Source organism: Athalia rosae, chromosome 2 (genome assembly GCF_917208135.1).
Source record: "Athalia rosae chromosome 2, iyAthRosa1.1, whole genome shotgun sequence".
Lineage (NCBI taxonomy): Eukaryota > Metazoa > Arthropoda > Insecta > Hymenoptera > Athaliidae > Athalia > Athalia rosae.
This window is the reverse complement of record NC_064027.1, coordinates 27,304,025-27,328,083: the sequence shown is the minus strand read 5'-3', so window position 1 is coordinate 27,328,083 and position 24,059 is coordinate 27,304,025. Positions and strand designations below refer to the sequence as shown.

The following is a 24,059-nucleotide window of genomic DNA, read 5'->3' as shown; positions in this document are numbered from 1 at the left end:
TTCTGTAATACCGTCGATGGTTTGAAGATCGATATTTGAATACACCGAATACGCTTCAATTTTTCAATTCTCTTTATTTATTCAATTAAATTTTTCTACTCTTATTTTTGGTTTCGTTATTGGGAGTCACTTCATTATGCATAAATATATCGTTTTTCAAGTGATGAATAATCACATGGAATGTTTATTACTATTATCATATAAATACAGGATTTAGTCATTATAGGCTATATATATATATATATATCTATATATTAACAAGATTATTTGTAATATTGTGTCTTTAAATCTATTGGAAGTGCGAATCAATCATCACTTTGGTTTTAATACATTTTCAGTAAATTGACCGACGATATTTCCTCGCGGGTGATAACAAGCCACCACGACACAGGTGCCGTTTTTTCGGGCCATCGCGATACCCATATCCGTTGTATTTCGCCACACGACTTGCGTGAAGTGACCTGAGGAAAATAATAAAAAAAAAAAAAAACAAATTATGAACAAATGAGTAACACGACGCATCCTCGGATTTGAAAAAAAAACAACAAAATGCATTGTTAGAATTTATAACTCACAAGTGTTGAGAACCCTCGGCTCTGATCCGTATTTGTGATCCTTTTTCTCCGAGTACCATTTCGCGACAACCTCTCGGGCGGAAACGATAATTTTCGGGTCCGAACTGTGCATGGAATAAATATTCTCGCCATAAGGCGAAGCCGTTTGATGTACGAGCTTGTTCGTTTGGAGGAGATTTTCCGCCCACGCCTGCATATTTTGTAAATTTAAAATTATTGAGTAACTGAATGTCGTAACGATGAATTCGACGGTTAATTACCTTAGCGGCAGCTGTTAGTTCGGAGTTGAGTCTGAGGTCGGAGACTCTATGTTTCCTACGATACTCGTTGTGAACCATAAGAGCCTCCTGTTGCCAGGCGGAATCGGTAACCTGAGTAAGTTGGACGGTAAAATTCCCGGTCTTCTTTCCGGGGGAAGTAGCGCCTCCCGGAGGCGGAACGTTTTCCGTGAAACTGCCCAAGAAATTTCCAGCCGGATTGTAATTGCAAACGACGTATATTTCACCGTTTCGATTCCGAGCCATACCGACGCCCAATTCCGCGCTGTCGCGCCATATGACCTGCGTGAAATGACCCGATTTCAAGGTCGTTGGTTCCTTGCCGTATTGGTGCTGCGCTTCTTCCGCGTACCTGAAGATAATCGGAACAACCTTGATTGAAAAGAGGACAAAAAGAAAATATGGTACACGCAATTGCAAACATAATTTATGTCCCACCATTCGTTCACAGGTTCCTCCCCGTTCACTACCGTTTTTGGATTCGAACTCCACATGCAGAAAAGATTTTCTCCATGATCGATGTTCGTTCGGTGTTCCAAACGACCTTTCGATGCGAGTACGTTCGCCCAATCTTGGCTCGATTTGCACATCTGTGAAGTAAAAAATTAATAAATAATTGAATTTGTAACAGACTAAGTATTTATTTGTCGAAGCACAGTTGAGTTTGTACATAAAATTTGACTTGGTTTTTTGAAAATGATAACTGCATGATTTTTATCAGCAAATGAATTTCAGTACTTTGTTTTCAATTTTTGGTTGTTTAAAAAAAGGGAAGACTCAACGAAGTAAGTCGAAACGAGTTCGAAGCGTCGTTCTAATCTTGATCAATCAATCGGCGTTAACAACTCGATAATTAACAGGGTAATTATCGTACGCGGTACACAGTGGACGGGAATGAATAATAAACTCAAATTGAATGGAATACATCTTGCGGACTAAAATTAGATCAATTAACGACTTTATAACCTGTTTGTTAATCCTGAGCGGAGGTACACCATGGCGAGCTCGGTAAGAATTGTGAGTATCGAGACAGGCGTCGATGAATTCCTTCGAAGGTCCTTCAGATCTACGCACAGATGTTTTACGTTGGTCAGTCTTTGTAATCTACAAGAAGATAAGAGAAAAAGACCAAAAATAAAACATTATTTTCTCCTATTCTCATATTTTCCATCAAATTTTGCTATATTTGATGGATGGATGCGTCATCTTTCATTCTCTGACCAAAGGGTCTCGCGCTTTACATAAATGTGGAAAACTAACGAAAAGCATTTTCCCATATCATGTAACCGGTACAGTTTGTCGCAGATTTATTTCAGATAAATTTCCCAACGAAATCGTCATGAATTATTCATAAAGCCTGCCCGCTAGTCAGCTGTTGTTGGGAAATCATTTTGAAAGTGAAGTTTTTCCAAAGCTTGCTCGATCGAAGAAAAAATAAATAAAATAACGAGCGAAAGATAAACCGGTGCTGTACTCCCGATTCATCGGACTTCACGTGGATCGTGTCGATGACTCAAGTCACGATTTCCTTTAGTAGGTTTTAATAGCGGTTTAGATCTACGGTGGATCGGTCAACCGGTAAACCTGCGTCAGCGATCTACGCGATCCATGCGCGAATTACCGTCAACTCTACGAACATAATTACATATATAAAATCGCATTCCAACCGCGTACGTTATACATGGGACATTTCGCAACAAATCAACCTGCGCAATTTTATTTTCAATAAACGTTCGCGGAGTCATTTGTCCAGGTCATTTGTCCTTATAGTTTGCATTGGATGAAAAGTTTTCTGTTACCGTATAGAAAGCAGTATTTTTGGCATAGCCGTCAAATTTTATATTTTTTACGTACCTCTGGTTTTGCTATCGGAAGCGAGTCCGTATATCTCGCCGAATCAGGCGAAGCGGACGAAGACCTTGCACTGCTGCAGGACATACCATCGCTACCGAGACTCCCGTGAAAACTTCCATGGAAGGATGATCCGGAAAGAGGTCCTGGTGACGCCGGAGAAGCAGATACCGGTGATTTCGATCGCACGGATTCAGCCCTCGATCTACCGATACAACGACGAAGGTTTCAATTTCAATTTTTCAAATACAGCCTGCGTAATATTAGGAAGCCCATTTCGGCAAACCGCAAGCCTGAAGCCAAACTACGTGGAAATGTAATTAAATTTAAGGGGGGGGGGGGGGGGGGGGGGGGGGGGGGGAAAGCTTTGGGATTTAAAATACACCCTCCTGCGCAATTTTTGTTCCTTCTTAGCATTTTTGTCTATTCGTTCGCTTTCTAATTCTCTAAATTCTACCTGCTACCGACTCTACGAGTCTTACGCATGCAAATATTATTCAGAAAACTGACAATGAGTATACATTTCGTGTACGATCCCCACATACGTTTAAGAATGTAACGAACGTACACTTTTCCGTGGTTACTGTGAACTGAATGCCGTGCTACTCGTTTCGCGAAGTTGAAACGGTATTTTTTTTTTTTTTTTATCTTTTTCGTTCCTCTATTTCTATTCTCATTTATTATACATATCATAAAGTTTTTTTTGTTCGTCAAGAATGAAATGAAATCCGAGTATTCCGGCCGAGCTGTAGTCATTTCTGGTTTCCGATTTCAACGGTCGATTGAACCGGATGTCGCGATTTATTTCTGGCTGACGCGCTCTGACATTATGCAAAGTATTCTAAAACCAGGAGAAAGAAAAATTTTAATTCCAACGAACATAATTATACGCGTACGTACGCACAAAACGCACATCGCGAAATTTTGTAAAGTTTCAACCGCATTCAGTGTACAATAGATTTTTAAACCCAAATGATCTTCCACCTTTTTTGGGTTTTTTTTTTTTTTTGGTTTTTTCATGGATTTCGGTTTCTTAAATTCCTATATATGTGTACCTTTCGGATGATAACTGGTCAACAAAGCCAACAACCTTCTTTTTGGTTCCACTTCCGCTGAGGGAAGGCATGCTGCAATTATTTTTGCAGTCATTTTGATTTAATTTATTTTGTCCATTTTTTCTGTTTTCAAATATTTTACAGATGTATGCAGAATCCAACATAAAAATGTGAGGGTCAAACGTAGGGAGGTGTCATTATGATCGTGATTATTCTAATTGGTAATACTCATTTTACATAAAAAATCTGTTACTCGGACTACAATCAGATTAAACCAAAACCTAGATACGACAAATTACTCTTCGTTAAAAAAAAGGAGAAAAAAAAAAAAAAACCAAGGAACCAAGATCGTTTGCTAAACGAATATAAGTGTGAATACATATAATTTCAGCTAAATCCTGAAAAACTAGAAGAAAAAAGACGAGCTGACGTGGAAGAAATTAACATGGTCGAAACGTGATATCTTCAGAACTGGCATTGTTGTTCGTACCTGTTCGATTTTGGGGTGGCGACGTCCTTAGTTTCGGATGTAAATTTTCTTTCCGCTCTACCGCCGTTGAAAAGTTCGATTGTTTCACGAGTTACAGTTTCTAGCATCGGTTCGCCGCCTCTGTGTCCCTTGCTGAACGTCCTTTGATCGGTTTTCCGGACCATGACCACCCTGGATAACGGCTGGTTGAACTCGTGCCCGTGCATCGTTGGAGGTATCATTGCGAGGGGTTGAGAAAGCGGACCTCCGACCCGCGGAGATCTGAAACAATTAAATTCAGAAATAATTAACGCGCTTCGCACGCGACATTTCGTGCGACCGACAGGGAGAAAAATCGCCCCGATTCGCTACAGCTCGACAAAATCAATAATTTTGCCGAGTAAAAAGTGAACGGAAAATTCGCAGTTCGATTGACGAGGCGAGATTTGTAGAAGGACAATAACTCGGCGTTCGTGATAATCCACGGTCCATTTAACGCCGTAGATATTCAATTACTCGCGGTCCATTTGCAACGCGCGTTTTGTGCCGCGCGCGCGAGTCGCACCACCGTTTGAAGTTGTCCGTTCGTTATAGTTCGCCGTGCAAATCGGATTCCTTCGTAAGCGTACTTGCCTTTGAATTCTAAACGTATCATCTGTATAATTACGCACACGCATCGTATCTCCTTCGGAAGGAATAACACGGAGCGCTAAATTCACACTTAATTAAACAAGAAAGAAAGTAAGTACGATTCGGACGTTTAACGGGAATAATAAGACCACTGGGTAAAAAAACACTCACCCCCTTTCACCGGACGATTATAATTGAAATATCGCCACCTCACGCGCGTCTAATTAACGTCGTTTCAACACACTTGAGCATATCACTCGAAAAATTCGAACGGTGGCGATAAATTCGTCACATCTTTCTCCTGATCCTGGAGAGGAGTGTACGAGGAAAAAAAAAAATGGCAAACGAAAACGTATCCTCTGTGTTTTCTACGTGCGTAACGTGGTCCGCGTTCGCTCGAAAATCTTCGAGGACGATTCACAATTGAGAGAGTTTCGAGACGTCGGAGGTAACGAACCTGCAACGGGACGACGATGGAAACTGGCACGAATGTAACCGCGACGACGAGTATAAGAACGACGGAGGAGGAACCTGCAGCAGCATCGTTGTGGGATCAAACACGGCGAATCTCGATAGGGGGGGGAGGGGGGGGGGTCTCTTCCTTCGCAGGGTGATGAAGTTAGCGAGCACGAGGCAAAGCATGTATGTGGACGCAACGGAAGAATCGCGAATCGAGAATCGCGGCGTACGAGAATGAGAAACAAACGGAGAATGGTCCGGTACCATCGGAGTCTCGGACGAGAGAAAAGGACGGACAATGGCAACGACGGTATATTATGGTATGTAAGTACGTATATATATACGTATATATATACGTACTTACACCTAGCTGCTGTATATAACTATACAAAGGAAAATAAGAAGAATACAACGGAAGATGGCTGAAACCCGCAAAGTTACCCAAGCGGGACCAAGAAGTACGCCCGGTCACGGAGCGCAAACGCGTATAGGTAATAACCCCTTCTAACGTTATTCCTCCGGAATCGATGCCCCCGGCAGACGGAGGATGAAATTTTTTTTCGCAACATCCAGAAATCCCGCGAAGATACACCGCGAACGGACGGAATCGAATCCAACTAGGTATCATCTGAAAGAAGAACGAAATCGAGGATTCAATTTCGAGGATCATCCTCGGCGAAATCGAAAATTGATCTCGCTCGTCTTCTACGGATCTCAATTTCACGGTACAACGATCTTCGGTTTTTATCGAGAGATCGACGGAGACGGTCGTCATCGGCAGGATCAATTTATTTACTGCGGCGCGCGGTACCCGCGTGTTTCATTACGAAAGTACGTATTTCAGATAACCGAAGACTTTATTATCATCTTCGTTTTTGTACAATGCAGCGGATACATCGGCGAAGCGCGCGCATCGGAGTCCCGCTAGATCTGTAGCCGAGTCGCGGGTCGCGGTTGGTCCAGTTAACGTTTGACTCACGTGCGTTTCACGATTACCTGGCTTTTCTCTCTCTCTCTCTTCCACCTCCTTGTGCACGAATTACGATCGGCACGAGACAATGCCGCTCGCCGGCTGCGGGCACGTGCTGATACGGCGCAATTGAAGGAGAGAGAGAAGAAAGAGGGAGAGAAAGGGAACGATCGTTGAATTATGCGTTACATATTTTATGGTAATACGTGAGAACTGGGCATCCGCCTAAAACGGGAGTCGTCGGTTTTCACATTGTGATACAACCGACGGTCGAAACCGTAGAGGCGAAACCGAGAAAAACGTGGAGAATAAAAGCAGACTACAAAACGTATAAATGAAGTCAGCTTACAAAGTGGGAGACGAATAACATCCCGCCAGAAGGACGTGGTCGTTAAAAAAAAATTGAAAGAAAACCTTTTTGGTCGTCAAGTTTTCAAACTAGAAGAATAAGTTAGGCAGGGTTCATGCAATTCGGGAGTCTAGCTCTCGTCGAAGTCTCAGAAAGTGCCGTTTTTTGTCTCTCACTTTTTTTTTGTTTACTTTTTGCTCCATGTCCCACTTCGCGCGATTCCAAAAAATGCAAATAGCTGCAAAACCATTAACTGTATGTTAACGTAGTCGAGGAATAGCGGTTTCTTGATACGCATTGAACAATGATGTAGTTGTTTAAAACGAGATACACGGTCAGCAACTTGATTTGCTTTTAATTAGCATAAACACGGTTATCGTCGAAACGTCGCAACTTCCGCGAGTAAGCGTCACCCCCTTATTGATACGCACAAAAGAAGAAAGTCGTCGATTCAAAAATCGTCGCGACCGGCGAAGAATTCTATTTCAAGCGCGAGGTCGTTCAAAGGTCGAACCAAACAAACGATATCTATCGTCCCGATCAAAATTTTGAAACGGGGAAAAAATCAAGCCGGTCGTACGACGAACACGAGATATCGCATGATATCTTACCGCGCACGAAAATCAGAATCCGTACAGATAGAACGTTACACCACAAATCAAGTCAAATCACCCGTGGCTCTTATCGTACGAGTCGGGGGCGGTCGAAGAAGAAGAATACCTGTATCGACGAATATGTACGTAAACACGCGATAAACTCAAAGACCCTCCGAATAACGTCGCATCTCGACGCGCATCCAACGTACTTTTGCCTGTAAGATTGATCCACGTATAAGTAACTCTACCCAAATGACATATGCCCCGACGAAATTACCCAGTCGAATAGGATCGATGCACGAAAAAGACCAATCAAAGTCGCTCGTACGGTAGACACGCGATACATTTCGTGCAGAGGTAACCCAGAAAATAATTATGTCATGCAGAAAGAAAAGCCATCCTACTTCTTTTCTATTTCTTTTTCTTCTTCTTCTTCTTGCGCGCGCGGTGTGGTGAACGTATGTACGTGTGTAATTTACGTAAGTCGCGGCGGGGGGAATGAGAATCGGTTGGATACACGTGAATTGTGACATCGATTGGTTCAAAGGTCACACGAACGCGAGGAATCCCCTGCTGGTAGTTGGCTTTTTTTTCTGCAAACTTAGTGATCGTTACGCGTTTGACTCAAGCAATGTTATAGGATTATTATATCGGCCGTATAGCGCTATACCCACATCGTTCCCTAGTTCGGTATTTTATATCCAACTTTTACCGTATAGCTCAGGTATTTTATTCCGTTTGCGCCGTGGCGTGCAAGAAGTTTTTTTTTTTTTTTTTACTTTTTTTTTATACATCAAGGTAATACATCTACGTAGATGACGACGTTATAATAGTACCGCACATCGGTAACTCTCGAGTATATTGGATAATTTCGATGTAACAAACTGAAACTCGAGTTTAATCCGAGAATAGAATTTATTCTAGTTTCAGACGAAGTGATTTTACCGAAATACGATTCTTCTCAAAGATGCGGAGTTCAACCTCGACGTATAATGACCGATATCCGCTCTCGTTGTACATACGTTAAACATGCGTGGTGTTGATGATTATCACCTGTTCAAAGAGTTACGCAACTGATACCCCATTATTATAGTAAATATGTGTACGTACATATGTATGATATTAACATAATGCACGTATGCCACTGCTTTAATTTTTATACATATTATAACTCATTGTTCAACCGTTTACATATATACACTTTCGAACTACAAGTCCATGCGACGGACGGTGTCCTGCTTCTTTTTTTTAGTGGCTGCTTGAGATGCTCATATCTCGACTATAATAGTGCCATTTCATTTCCTGAAGGTACCTATACGTGCCTACGTTCACGTACTCAAGTTTACATATACATTCGCCTAATTGACAGAGCTAAATGTTTATCGATAAACTGAGGTGTCGAATATGATTCATCGCGTAAGACCTAAATCATTTATTCACGTAAGGTCGCTAACGAAATTTGCAGATCTATTGACGCATGAGTCGTATGTCAGGGACCGCGAGGCGGCATGCATTAGGGTGAGTTGGAAAGAAATGTTATTTTTATTTTCTTAGCATGGGGGCAGAATTTGTGCCTTATAAAAAAAGAAAATTTTTCAGATATGGAAAACATTTTTTACTTGATATTTTGAGGTAGCCCAATCGTTTGTTGAATGAATAATCAATCGAATGGGGTACTTCCAGCAAAAAAATTTTGTTTTTGGTCAAAGATTATAGAAAATATCTAAAAATTGTCAATTGCGATTGTTTTTTACTCGTTCACTGTTCGAAATTTTTTTCCTATTATTTTTGTAATTCAAGTATGAAATCAAAATATGATATGCTCTTTTTTCGACTGAAAATTGAAGTTCAGTTGGGGAGCCCGAGCTTTGCTGGAGTCAGGTAGCCAGCAGCGTAGCGCTTTGTTGTGAGACGTCACCTTCAGGGCTGAGCAGAGGTGACGCGCCACAACAAACCGCGCGCCCGTGGCTACCTGACTCCAGCAAAGCTCGGGCTCCCTCGTAGACCGAGAAATTCGAATATTTCAACTCATGCATGGATTGCGACGAATCAAAGTGGGTCTACGACTAAAACCAATCGATATGTCTTAATTTTTCTGCTCCCAACAGCGAATAATTGATGATTACTCGATCGATTACATGAGTAGATGATTTTGGCTTTCAGATTTGGATTCCTGAGCTGATTATACGTGAGATTACTCTTGAAGAACCAAAAACAAATTCGATTTTTGAGCAAAAGATAAATAATTTTTTTAATTTGGTTTAATATGCTTTTCTAACGTATTTTGACCTCAAAAATCCGAAACTGAAAGAAAAATTGATCTATCTCTAAAATTGATCGAGTTGTCGCCAATTTTCAGCTTTTTGGGATCAAAAATGAAAAATTAATTTTTCAGTCTATCTTGATGTAATTTGAGCTCAGGAATTCGAATCCAGAAGAAAAATTGATCTATCAGCAAAAATGACCGAGTTATTTCCCTTTTTTCGCATTTTTTACCATAAAAATGGAGATATCTCGAAGGGAAAAAATCGTAGCTCAATTTGGACGACGGATTCGTGTTCCTGAGGTCAAAATACATAAGAAAAGTGCCATACGATCAATTTTAAAAAATAAAAATTTTTGACCAAATTTTGAGATTTTTCCAAGGGGTACCCCTTACGATTTTTTCAAATTTTGGCCAAAATTTTTTATTTTTTAAAATTGATCGTATGGCACTTTTCTAATGTATTTTGACCTCAGAAACACGAATCCGTTGTCCAAATTGAGTTACGATTTTTTCCCTTCAAGATATCCTCAAATTTATGCCAAAAAATGCCTAAAAATGGGGATAACTCGGTCATTTTTGCAGATAGATCAATTTTTTTTCCGGATTCGGATTTCTGAGCTCAAATTACATCAAGATATACTGAAAAATTAATTTTTTATTTTTGACCCCAAAAAGCTGAAAATCAGCGATAACTCGATCAATTTTGGAGATAGATCAATTTTTCTTTCAGATTCGGATTCCTGAGGTCAAAATACGTTGGAAAAGCATATTAAACCAAATTAAAAAAATTATTTATCTTTTGCTCAAAAATCGAATTTGTTTTTGGTTCTTCAAGAGTAATCTCACATATAATCAGCTCAGGAATCCAAATCTGAAAGCCAAAATCATCTACTCATGCAATCGATCTAGTAATCATTAAGTGGAACAAATTTTCAATGATATTTTGAGGTAGCCCACTCGTTTTTTGAATAAATAATCAATCAAGTGGGGTACTTCCAGCAATAAAATTTCATTTTAACCCACCCTAGCATGCATTCCAATGAATCCACTAATTCAATTCGCGATAATATTCCATCGGAATAATAATTTGTATTACTCTCTTTTTTCAACCACATGAACAAAACCCGACATAATGTTCAATAATGTAGGTATAATGTAGAACGAAAAGTCGTCCGCAGTCACCGACCCAGATTTCTTTTAGATTTTTTCTCTCCATCGTTCCATCTATTTTCCTGTCAATAAGTACGCGATATGCATGAAACTAGATAATAATGATAGAAAAACTTCAAAGTCACGCGAAAGATAATACCCGCGCTAGTCACGTAATTGCCGAACGATTATACATATGTTCTTACACAGCGTAATAACTCTCCTAATAAGCTTATAATTTGTTTATTTTTCCTTCAAAATATACGCATGCACCACAGCACACATAAGAAACTAGATCGGGTTTAAAACGTTCGACGTTATAAAGACGATTCGATCACCTGTATATTTTATACTCCTGGAGCAACCGATGATTCGAGAAGAGTAATTCGATTCCACAGAGGTGAAGAATATGATAATTTATTGTACACGCTTCTTATATACATACGCATATAGGTAAACCTAACGCGAATGTTATCCTATGTACTTACATCGGATGTACTTACACATTCAGAATACACGTGAGTCTCAAGCAACGTATTAATTTCTATTATATAGAATTCTATACGTTCGATTTCCTGATCGGTGTGAAGAAACAAAAACAAAAGAAAAACAAAAATTGTTGAAAAACTTTTCGACCGACTAACAACAAATATCGAAGATCGCGAAACTTTTAATCCTCGATATCGAAGCGAAGACATCAGATGTAATATGGCGTATATGACATTACGTACGTGCCTTGCAAGCGCGGTTACCGGGCACCGAGAGCACCTTGGTCAAGTTCAAGGTTTTAACCGAGGTTTTACCACCACAGCACACGATAGTTGCGCAACCGCATCCTATATATACGCGATATTCATATACCTGTGCACAAATGTATTTACGTATAGTATCGTCACACGTATTTACCTGTCACTAATAAATTTTCTACGTACCTCGTAACGTGATGTACTACCAGCTACGTAATTTCGGCTTTGGTTCATCATAAATATAATAATTATAGAAAATCCTTCGTGTAATTCCTTCGTTTTTTACGAATACGTAAAACGTGTTTCCTCTGAGGTATTATTTCGACAGATTTTCTGTTCGGTATCCTAAAATATTCTTCATCTCGCTCGTATACCGCGCGATTTTGGTGAAACTGGTCGCGATTCACGCACGCGTCGAAATATTCAAATTTCTCAACCAATGAGCGAGCCCAATCGGACCTCACAGGTGACATCTTGCAGCGAGACGCCTACGCCTCGGGCTACGCCGACTTCGGCAACGCTCGGGCTCGCTCGTAGGTTGCGAAATTCGAATATTTCGACGCGTGCGTGGATCGCGACCAGTTTCACCAAAATCTCGCGGTATACTTATCCTATATATTAGGAAACACGATTACACGTACATGAAACTATCGAATTTACACGCGACGAGAAAGAAGTTTATGTATACGGTAATTACTTAGCTATCCTTGTACACGTTATAAATAATCTAATAAGAAGGGAATTCTGCCGGTCTGATTCCCGTTCGGGCGAACGGTGCAGAACGATTATTATTTCGTCTGCGCTGCAGCACGCGGAGTAGAACTCGTAGAGCGAGCACGCGTGCGAGAAGAAAGAGGAAAAATGAGAGGAGAAAAAGGATAAAATATAACGTGAAAAAAAAAAAAATAAAAAGGAAGGAACAGCAAAAAACGACGAAACAATGCGTACTCCTAAAATGTGGGGACCGTGCGTACGGTATAAATAGAACGGATTCCGCCATTTAAATGCATATATACGTATGTATTTCGTCTGCATTCAAGTTCGCCACTCAAAGATGTAAAATGCATATTTGAACATATTCTCGTCCACGAGGCACGGTAACGCTACGTTCCCGCGGTGTGACGTACACACGGACGTACGCAGGTGAAGCCTCGAAGATATTCGAAGATGAAAAAATATGAGAAAAAAAAAAAGTACCATTGTACGTGGAACACGTCCGGGAAATGGGTTTTGTGGAGATTTTATATAGCGCGCAAAAATGAGATCTCGCAAAAGACCAAAAACACATGAGCCAATTCATGGGGTAAACGATCTTTTGTCCTCCTTGTCGTAGTTTGATTCTTTTTTTCATTCATATACTTTCCTGTCGTAAATTACATGCTCCGAATTCATAATGAACGTAAGATAATATAACCGAGTTGACGGAAGACAATTCGAAAACACTCCTTAAAAACCAGCTGCTCAGAGCGCGCGTTGTGCGGTTTTATACAGATATATCCATTCATGTAACAGTAATAAGACTAGAATACGAGCAAAGAAAAAGAAGCGACAAGAAAATGAAGACCTCGCACCTGCAGTCACGTCTCCTTCGACGATACAATGCCCGCCTTTTATACGTCCGATAAGAAATATGCGAACGGGAATTTTATGCCGATCGTGAAAAGTCGATACTAATTGTAATTACGCTGAAAACGACTACAGATAACGTAGACTGAAGTGACAAAAAACTGCTGATCGATCGATTCAACGATACTTCTATGTTCGTCGACTTTCACTATATGACAAAGCGATCGATGTTAAAAATGCCGGAGATACCGTTGAAAGAAAAGTATCCATCAATTATCGTCGACATTCAATTCCGGGGTAAAACAACAGCAGCCATCGTGAGAATTAAGTAAGTTTTACGATATTGCTGAATTGTGAGTTTGTATAAGGTACTTTTTTATATACCTACGTGTACCTATGTACCGCAACTGCACACAGATCCGAGGCGATGGATAATAGATCGATCGATCGTAACGAGTAATTTTATACCGTCTCGTTCGGCGAGCGTGATTTCTGAATCTATGAAACGTCTCGAATTTCATCCTGTAAGCCGTTTTGCAGTAAACAAATTCTCTCCGTTATCCAACCGGACTAAAAACTCGACGAGGTACGTACGTACGTACATACCTCATAAATTACGGAGTCATGAAATTCAACGAAAGCGTGCAACGTTTTAAAAATTTCGCGTCCTTCCTGATCGGTAAGAAAATTCGAAGTGAAGTGCACCGGAAGTTGGCGCTGATCGGCAAAAAAATCACCATTTCTACACGATGTGTATCACGCCGAAAATCGATATCCATCTCCCCAAAAAATGGCCCACGCAAATTTTGTTCATTTTGAGGGAATCAGCCATAGCCGGAGATATCAGAAAACAATTTTGAAAACAGGATTCGTGAGTTTTTTGAAAACGACTCGACGAGTTTTTGCGAAGTTGCAAAAGATTATTCAGGATTTGGATCCGAAGTGTTCATACCTTCAATGCCGATACACATCGATGATAATCCAGGTAAAATAATTACCGGGATTAACAAAACGGGTTAGTCGGATGATTACCGACGACTCCGCGTACAATAGTCTCGTATGTGAGAGATCTTTCGTCACTTCAGATTCCATCTATCTTCGCGCTGCACATTTGTCAGAGAATTCCGAGCATCGCAACTCGAAAAATAGACCGAAGATTTCAAGTTCGCGGTTCAAAATTATCTCTCGCGATCGCGGTATTTCCCGAAAACAAAAGAAAACGTCAACACAATAGCGCCATCGAAACTTCACGAATTTCGACAAATTGCGTATCGGCATCTCGTTAAAACTGCGCGATTATCAGCGAAACTCTACAAAGCGACATCCGGAGCGCGATATTGTTTCTCGACGGTTCTCAAACAATTTCCTCAACTTTACCGCAATTTCGAACGTAACAGAATTTCTGCGCCACATTTAAATTTCCGCTCATACCTCAGGCCGTAGGACCTTCCCGGTTTTGAGGTCATCGCACCCTTCATGTGGACGTTATGCGAATCGACGTGTGTCTCTATCGATTTTTCTTCCCGTTTCTCTCAAAACTGCCACCGCCGCTTGTTGTACACCCTCAGCACTCGTGCACGACGATAAAGAAGATCTTCCGGTTCGCACCAGAACGACAGCGGGGAATAATCCGTGGGGTTCTACGCCGAAGAGCAGCTCATCCTCTTCAAGTTGAAATTCTGGTGGTGTTCGGGAGACGCCGGCAATCGATATCCTCGCGGGTGAGACGTACGTACGTAGAGGTACTACGTACACCGCTGCTCTCTGCACGAGCTGTTTCCCAGCAAAATTTTCTCTACGCGATACTCGTTTATTTCCACCCTTGTTTCTGCCGATATATTTCACTCTCTCGTACCTCGAAAACTACCCGTTGCGAATAGTCGTAAAGCGAAATCTACGTGTCGCTGTGATCCACCGAATAAATACGCAATTTCTTTGCGGTAATACGAAAGGACGTTCGAATAGGACGTTTTTTGTACGCTTATTAACTCGCGTCTCGTGTTTACGTTCGGAGAGATCGTAGTCGAAAACTAAGCAGATATATTTTGTTTTGGTGTCCTCCGAAGATCGGAGTCTCATTAATTTCCGTTGATTACGAAACCGCGCGTTACATTCACCCACTGGTTATTATACGTATGGTATCACAATTGCGTGTATTTTCTTTTTTCTTCTTTTTTGCTTCTAATGGCACGTTATCAACGTAAAAAGCGTAATCGTGGTGCAAATAATTTTCACACAGGTACGTATGTGCGTAGGTTTCTAAAAAAAAATTTCGTCACTGCTGCACCCTGCACTGCGGACGGTACGGCTATCACATTTTCCGAATGAAATTATCTTCCGGTATACACGACGATGATAAATGCAGCGCATCTATCGATCGCATTGCGGTAAAATAATACTGTCTGAGGAGAAATAAAATTTGTCAATAATTTCTTCTTCTTCTTCTTCTTTATTGAGCATTATTTTTTGGAACGATTGCGATGAAATTAGGGGGGGGGCTGATCACCCTGCAGCGTTTATCGGTCGATTAATTAAATTCCCGAAGACGGATGCGGTGGTTAAAATTATTTCTTTTCAAGGTCCACGAAGGGGATGGTATCGATAAAACTCTCAATGAACTCACTGAAATTCAACATCTCTATGTAATTGCTACATAGCCGTGACGTGATACGTACGTTCACTTCAACGGTCGCGCGTCAACTGACAGCTCCGGTGAACGCGCGCCCTCTGATAAGGTGGATAAATATTCTGGGTGTGAATAATGATCTTATAAAGTGTCATCGCGCGTGACCAAATTGAAAGTGCTTCGCATCGATCAAGGTCAAATTCGATCGATTTACTCTCGAATGAACTCGGATACCGCGGCGAATCAATTACGCGGATACGTTATCATCGGGTTCCTCATGATTTGATACGAAACGAGTTCAATAATTTTTCGTTATTTTTTGAATCGGATTAATTAATCAATTTTCACTTCTATCAATTTCAGAGAGCACAGAACGATACCCTCGGGTTACGTTTGAGGGTAAAATTCAGCGTGAAGATCTTCGTGTTATCTTTCAAGATTCCATGGTTCTAGTTGCACTTAAAACTGTGTAAACGCGTTTAACGGCTGTGCTTTCTCAATGGTCTCCACGAGGATCGCATTCTGTCTATATATAAGGTGTACAGGATAGGGTGGGATAGGGTAAGATGTAGTTAATACATACCGCGGAGTAAATATACATAACTTTCAAAAAGGGACAAGGGGAAGTGCATGGATATCGCACATCAGCCGAAACTTCAATGGTACAATTATTCGTGTTCGTCTTTCGAGTGCACGTAACGTAAACCTTTACCCAAAGTGCAACGAATCCACAGTCACCGGAGATAACCGACTTCGAATTCATTCATCGACCGAGCTGCATATACATACGCATGCATTGTGCTGCAAAGGTCTCTATTTTTGAACCCATCATCATTCATTCATTCGCACCACGCGCTACACTCATACGAAAATAAAAATTTACAGCTGAAAGGTAGAAGGGTTTGTGCGTTTTTCTTTTTTATGTAAACCAAATTGAGTTGCCATAATCTGCTCTACAATTACGGGTATAAAAAATGAAACAACTAGCGAAGCTTCCTACGCACTTCACTTGCAGATAAAACTTGCGGAGTGAAAGAAAACTGAGCGTCTTCTTTCGGGAACGTAAATTTTCTTTTCCTCATTTTTCCCTCTTCATCTTCGTCCGAGTGCAGCGTACCGGTAGAAAACAACAATAAATTCATCATTCGGAACTTCAACAAATCTGTAAAGTATATCTGGACGAAGGGTTCGCCTCATTTTGCGCTGCGTCTACATCGCCATTTTGTACGACCCTATATTATATCTTTCAGCTTCAAAGCCGCACCCATCGTATATAAGTTAACGGATATATCGGTGAGTCGTGAAAACCACTCCTTGTGTTCGCTATTTTTTTCTATTCATTTTCTTCCGTTCCTCATAAGAAGTATCTATTCGATATAAAATTGACAAGTGATGGGCCTACACCCCGAGACCTTGGCTCAAGCTACGCGATTATGAGCCATTTTTTCTTGAGGGGCCCGCTTCGCCCCCCACCCCTCCCCTGTGTAGATTTGTCGCTGGTTCATTTTTTGTTAATTAAAAAATCTGGAGGTGCAACGCCTGCGCTTCTTCGTTAGTCATCCGGGGATCGCCTCAATAACGTGGATTTATGATATTTTCTAATCTGCAATCTCGTATTCCTTGTTCGAGGAAAAATTTGAACCAGCAAAGGTTGAAGAGCTATAGCCTCTCACCTTTACGTTTGAAAATAATATTCCGGTTCCCATGAACACGATGTCATGCAGCATCGGCTATCTCCACGATTGATCTTCTCCTATGCGCCAATACATACGATATGTATAATGATCGTTTCAATATTTGTACCTAAGTACGTACCTATCTACCCTGCATATTCCAGCCATTTATATATATTACGTTTATATATGTATACACCTTTACTATTATGGGTACACATGGATACGCGAAAGCTATCTACACCTTTTATATATATGTATGTACTTATACGCCATAGCGCGATGCAGCTATAACAATCTTACACGGTGCACATGTAACCTCGTGATGTAAAAGATCATGGCGAAATGTTAGGTACGTGAAATATAAACTTCTACTTGTTTGTCATCGATATACAACGTTATTAAAGCTACATAATAGCATCGCGTGGGCGGAGGACGATGGGATTATAATAACTCTCGGAAGTGATCAATGCGGAGAATTCTAATGATCGATCCGATCGTCGAACGCGGTTGAATACATATCGTGATATGAAATTAATTTTGACGAGCTAAGATGAACGGTGATTCGAATGAGTGTTAATTGGTAAAAAATCGAGCGTCTGAAACTATATAACGCCTCATCGAAGTTCAATAACGAAAGAGTTTAGTCGGACGAAAATATTTTTTCGATCGCAAAAATATCAACTAAAATTACTTCGACGCAATTTCAGTTGATTTCATCCCCGACGTGTGTGCAGATATTTCTGCTCTGTAAAATGATATAGTTAACTTTCAAACGCACTGCACGAATGACCATTAAGGTAAAATAATGAGAGGTAGACATAACGGAATACATTGCGTAATAAATTGGCATTACGTAAGTATCGCTCGAAGGTAAATAAATAAAGTTTCAGGTGCAGCAGAGGTGAGCAAGCTGTACGTATAGCTGCGAGGATATAATACCTTTTGAAAGGTTATTGCTTGAGATTCGCCATAATGAGATCGATATTCTCAAATAAGATCCGTGGGATCTAAGCTTACATTATATCCAATGACCCACATCGATCGCAAAAATCACCCGAAAGCCTCCATTTTTTTTATTTCTTCATAACATTCTTTCAAACCAGAATTGCAGCTGGATTTCGGACGTGAGATTCTCGGGTTCATATCGTCGTCGCGGAATTTCAGAGATGATCAAATTTATTGACCAAATGTTTTCGAAAATAAAATTCAATTCTCTTCGTACGATCGGCACACATATTTTGTTCGCTCTACATCTACGTATAATTAATGTTGGATAATCTCGTGAGACAATCATCGCTCTAATTGTCATAATTTTTTATTATCATTAATTAAACGACTTAGCGTGCAGCGATGCACACCTCTCGCCTATATCTTTAACACGCAGGTGTGAAAAGAATAAAAAATGGAGAAGAAAAAAAACAACACGATCTTACAAACGCATATCGCGTCGCATTTACTGAGGTCAAACCCGCGGAGACCTCGGTTGCCCGTAAACGACATGGCTTTTCAAATTTTGATCACGCATTGTGCTGCTCGTGCATCTATAATTGAGACTCGCCGTGCGTACGTCCTACGATCAGAAATCACGTATAAATTTTGTATGAAAATCTGAGGAAAACATTCTTTCCGATTGAAAAAGAGGAGAAATAATGTTGATGGAATAATTTCTCCGTAATTAAACGATTATCGGTGATTCTATGCGACCGATCGTAAGAGGGTTTCAGAGACGGTGTTCACGTTGCATGGTATAATAGTTTACAGTATATCACGAGCATATAGTAGAAGGGATATACCCGAGAACTTCAAAGTTCTGAAATAGCTACGGTTATTTTTATAACCCTAAGGGTGCGGTGTAATAAAGAAGAGCGATGCCGTTGCGTGAAGATAATTTTAAAGAAGCCCTCAAATGATCAGTTCCCGCACCGCCGCAACTCGGGAATGTAGGCGCAAGAAAAACAAGAGTCGCTAAAAGAATGAAAAGAAGTTTCTGAAGTAAAAAATAAAGGAAGGAAAAACATTCGAAGAGTAATTCTGGAGCGGAACTACGTGTAGGCAGTCATTTCCTGTGCGCCGTGCACGGGCCATGGGTACACGTAGTTTGCGTCGCGCGTATAGCGCGCGCTCCTTTCGTTTTTGGTCGAACTCTTTCATCGGGATTGATATCTAATCTGGAGAGCGGCAACCTTTTCAATAGCGACGTTCTCGCACGAAGCGTACGACGAATATATGCACGTACACCCATAGGTGGGTACGCGCACTCGAGACTACGTAGTATTACCCGTGTAACGTAAATACGAATCTACCATAAAGCGATGTCCTGCAGACACAGATATAGGTATATATATTGTATAGTATACGACGACGCGCGATGCGCCCGGGTGAAAGTTCTTCCTGTTCGTTCATGCGGCTAATCAACTTGGCAATCAACGCGCGCGATCCCCCGATCGATGGATGATCCGGTTTTGAAAACCTATTAAAACATTCCAGGGTATCGTTAACACGGTTCTCGAACGTGCAAAGTGCACGGTATATTATATGCGTTTGCAACACGAGATGATCCGTTGCGATGGAATATTTCACATTTATTTCATCGCGCATCGACGACGATCCCGTGTTGAGGTGGGTCACGGTAGTTCTCAATTTTCAATACCGTTTAATCAAATTTTCATGGAAAATTAGTACCGCGCGTTGCACTTTCTAATTCTCTGTGATATTTTACAGCTTAGGTACTCCCCTTCTTTTCGTGTCACGTGTCGAGTTATTGCTATGAAATTTTATCTACAAATCTGCGTCAAATGACCGATTTGTTTATGAGAGTGTTAACAATAATCTGTTGATAATTATGATAATTATTACGTAGCGTGTAACGCGTGCAGCTAATTGAGCGCCATTATTCGTAAATAATAATGCGGGTTGAAGAAAATTTATCAACAACGAATAGGTGAGATGCGACGGTCGAGTGTAGTACAGCTGCTCTCTTTGAATCTGATTCTAATGTATAACGTCCAAAAAATTGTACATAATATTACTCGATTCATTAATCATTCCACACTTGTACGATTGACAATGACCTCATTTCCATGCACATAAAACGTAAGTACATCATGTGTTCAACCGATAGTAAAATTGGTGTCAATAGCATAACCGCATGCCGATCGCGACTGGGTATACGACAGAGTAGCCGATAGTCGTGAAATTGGACGTGTATACTATTTGCTCGACTATTTGTACGCACGTGTATAATCAGGTGCATGAAAAATTCAACCTATTTCAGAAGTAATCCCTAAGATATGAGGAATGATGACAATTGTGTTCACCTCGTCGTTAGTAACACAGTGAAGAAAAATACAGGATATCAGACCAGACGAAAGAGGCACTTGAAATTGGAGTGCTGGAAAATATAAGTACATACGTACACCGGATCGACCCACAAAAAAGGTAACATGTATTTCCATTTTCGGACAGTTTCCTTTCATTCTGTCGATGTATTTCCGAGACCAGTTGAAAAGCACTTTCCTCGTAGGTACGCATGTGCATTTACAGAAAATTTCGAATAAGAATTTATAAGGTATTCGTACGAACGAATGTACGTGAGGTTTACACGATGTGCATCGATTTTTGTTTGAAAAGTATATTCGCATATATGGGTAAAATGCGCTACTGGCCCATTTTGCATGTATGCAAATAATTCGCACGTTTACACAAACGGATTTTCCTACAAAGGATATACATTTCATGCGTGGGAATAACTTGCCTTTTATACCCGCATACGGATGAGTATGTAACGCCATATACTCGAGTGAAAGCTTCCCCGATGCTGAACCTGAACTACAATGATAATGGACAATTTATGGACCTGCAGAGCTTTTTCAGTTCTAAGAGAATGAGGAGAACCAATTGTGGCTGACTATCGAAAAAAGAAATTGGATGAATTACACGACGAACCTGTGATCGCGGGAAAAACTTATGAGAATATATTCGAAGCATTTATTGAATTTGAAAAAAAATACTTACTCCAAGTCGAGGTCGTCGAACGATTCGGAAATGTAGGAAACTTCGTCGAACGATTCCTCCGCGTATGTAGATTGGGCGCGATAAATCCTGACGCCATTTCTGAAGCACATACAAGAGACCTGATAAAATATATACATATGATATTATGTAACGTGCGTGTAGCTACTGCACCGAACGTTGTACTATGAAAATTTTTAAACGTGTATAAACTAGACCCCACACTCCTCAATTGCGATCTCATTTTACATAACATCAAGTGTAATTTCTTTCGTACCGTTTATACGTTATACCGTGCGCCGCAGACGCAAGTGGTCTGTGATACCTATATTATACCTAACTTGAAACGCCCGCGTTCATGTGCTCCGAGAGATAAGAAGAAATAAATTAAATTGAGAAGAAATAAAAAGATAAATAAATAGACTACTGCAAGGTAATGACAACGTGCTAATTATTTGAGTCGAACAAATTTTCATCCAAATCACCAATTAATGTTGTTTGATTACTTCTTTTTCTTTACACACGGTCTGTATTCGTACAAAAAAACATGTTCGGTAAATAATGCAAAAAAATATTTGTTGATTGTTACTATTGTAGGCTCTTTCACGGAAGATTCCGTTATTAATTGTTAACACGATGTACTTAAGCACTGCATCTATGAAGGAAAAAAAGTAAATAATTCCCCAGATGTTTGACCCAAAGGTATTCTTCAAATTTTTATTATTACTATAGGCCATCCACACTCTTTTTCTATATTTAGCTATTACATAACGTCGTAGATGTGTATAACGTGTCTGCAGATTTAATTGAGATTAATTATAACCAATCCACGTGCAGTCGGCGCAAGTGTACGTGAACTCGTTTTTTAATTAACCATATCCTGGGCTGGAACTATGCAACAAAGTGCTTCTGTACTATCTCAATCTTTATTGATCGAATTGAAATTCAGAAAAAAAAAACAAACGTAAACGCACATAAGTATTTCTAAATCAGCGAAATGTGTTTTCTCATCGATCAACGATCACATGAATTATTATGGCATACGTTGTACATCGTCTCCGTCAAACTGACGGATGATATACTCGTAGGTGATGCGGATATCGCTGTACATTTCGATAAAATATATATCTAATAAATATCTGCAGCACTTCCCGGAAATTAAAATGACGCCATACGCTTATATACATATATGCGTTTACTATTTAATCGGAAATGAGAAAACCACGCTTGTATTATTATCAGTAATCCAGGAAACAGCTTCGATTTGCCATCTACAATGAACGTCTGCACGTTGTACTGATACAGCGGAAAAAAAAAAACAAGATTCCGCCGAATTGAGAGCCTCCTTCCTTTTTACGAAGTCGGTTAAAAAGAAGCAAAGAAAAGTCACTGAAATCCCACTCTAAGTGCCTTACACTACAGGTAGAGTATAATTGTAAGTGGTACTTCGCGGCTAGGCAACTGTGCATTCTGACAAAAAAGTGTAGCCTTATTTTTTTTTTGTTTATCTCTTTCGTGTACTCCAAGAACGGGACATATGTACTTTGCAATTTTCTGAGAGCCGATAATGATCGGTATCATGTTTCGTCGGTGAATCAGGTGCGTTTTAATTATGTATATATAGATAGCGATTTGAGCTTGATTTCTTTTTGTTACATATCATTATAGTACATTTGTAGTACTTGTGTGTGTATCATAAATATAGGTAGCAACTTGTACCGTTGAATCATGGTTGAAATTACACTACATTTTGAAGATTCGATATATCCATCGGTTGATAATTGTGAGTACACAACATCAAATGTAGCGGAATTTATCATTTTGTTGACGGAGAAAATCGCTGCGAATTCAACAAATCATTAAAAAAACATGAATCACGTCATTCGCTCTAATTAGATATCGCTGCTTCGGCGAAAATAACGGATTTTCCGAATGATCGCAAAAAGCTTGCTAAAAGATTATCGAAACTTCAGAAAAAGAAAAATTCACTTATTCTATCACGTACAATTTGTAAAAAAATTCTTATCCGAGGTCTTTCTAGGTTTAGAATATCGTAAGGTTCGAATCAATTATTTTAAATGAATCGACCCGGCCTATAACACTTCCTGGTTGCCTGCAATTGCTGACCAACCTTTTACACGTATGAAGAAAAAACTTCAACAAGAAATTCAACGCAAGTCAAGCCGCAGTTTAACGTTTTGTCAAAGATCACAGCGATCCGATAGGGAGGAAATAATTATCATCGTTTTCCAATAATATCAGGAGACTTTCACGCGCTCGAGCGATACAATTTATCAACGAGAAAGTTATAATAATCAGACGTGATTTAAAAAATCTATTTATTTTTTTTTTTTTTGAGACTTTATTCGTTTGTTTTTGTAATTTTGTGAAACTTACTCTTCAATGAAAGTTTTCTCCGACATAATGCAGGGTATATAGAAATATTTTTATGTCCTTAGCGAGCGACGATGGTAGGTACTTTCGATGCGAAAAAACAGATTAGAATGAAGCTACTCGGCTCTGCCCACAGAATTAAACTCGTACACCGCCACTAATATGTGATGTCAACTGTACGTACAATAAAATACATGCAAGCCCGTATTATGTACGTTAACAACTCGACTGTGCAGCACTACGTCTTAAACTTTTATTGTACATATCGCCACAAGTTTCAACGACGAGTGTACGATACCAACACCTATATTGTTCTGGGAGTCACTGATAAGCTGTTTTATGACGATATCGTATACGTATATATTCGTTTAAGTCATTGATAGATAAGGGAGA

General features: G+C 40.0%; 1 protein-coding gene across 5 annotated transcripts; it reads right to left on the bottom strand.

Annotated features, from left to right (window-relative positions):
- Positions 1 to 147: 147 nt before the first annotated feature.
- LOC105685767 (probable pathogenesis-related protein CaO19.6200) lies at positions 148 to 23,910 on the bottom strand. Of its 5 annotated transcripts, XM_048650877.1 has the most exons (10): positions 23,670 to 23,910; positions 21,276 to 21,374; positions 4,250 to 4,510; positions 3,760 to 3,831; positions 2,708 to 2,909; positions 1,820 to 1,957; positions 1,292 to 1,443; positions 836 to 1,205; positions 576 to 765; positions 148 to 461 (listed from the first exon to the last, which is right to left on the bottom strand). In XM_048650877.1, exons 1-10 carry the CDS (start codon positions 23,693 to 23,695, stop codon positions 313 to 315), a joined length of 1,659 nt encoding a protein of 552 aa, XP_048506834.1. In that variant the 5' UTR covers positions 23,696 to 23,910; the 3' UTR covers positions 148 to 312. The 5 variants fall into 5 exon arrangements, with proteins under 5 accessions (XP_048506834.1, XP_020707928.2, XP_048506835.1 ...); XM_020852269.2 differs by lacking the exon at positions 3,760 to 3,831 and having other exon boundaries at positions 23,670 to 23,905; XM_048650878.1 differs by lacking the exons at positions 21,276 to 21,374; positions 23,670 to 23,910 and adding an exon at positions 14,391 to 15,662.
- Between the last annotated feature and the right edge of the window lie 149 nt (positions 23,911 to 24,059).

What these genes read in the sequence shown, in the direction of transcription:
- LOC105685767 (XM_048650877.1), bottom strand. Translation starts at nt 23,695, where the DNA reads ATGTCGGAGAAAACTTTCATTGAAGA. An exon ending in GAGGAACCTGTGAACGAATG is followed by an intron (nt 1,206 to 1,291) that starts GTGGGACATAAA and finishes GATTATCTTCAG; the next exon opens with GTACGCGGAAGAAGCGCAGC. An exon ending in AACTAACAGCTGCCGCTAAG is followed by an intron (nt 766 to 835) that starts GTAATTAACCGT and finishes CAAAATATGCAG; the next exon opens with GCGTGGGCGGAAAATCTCCT.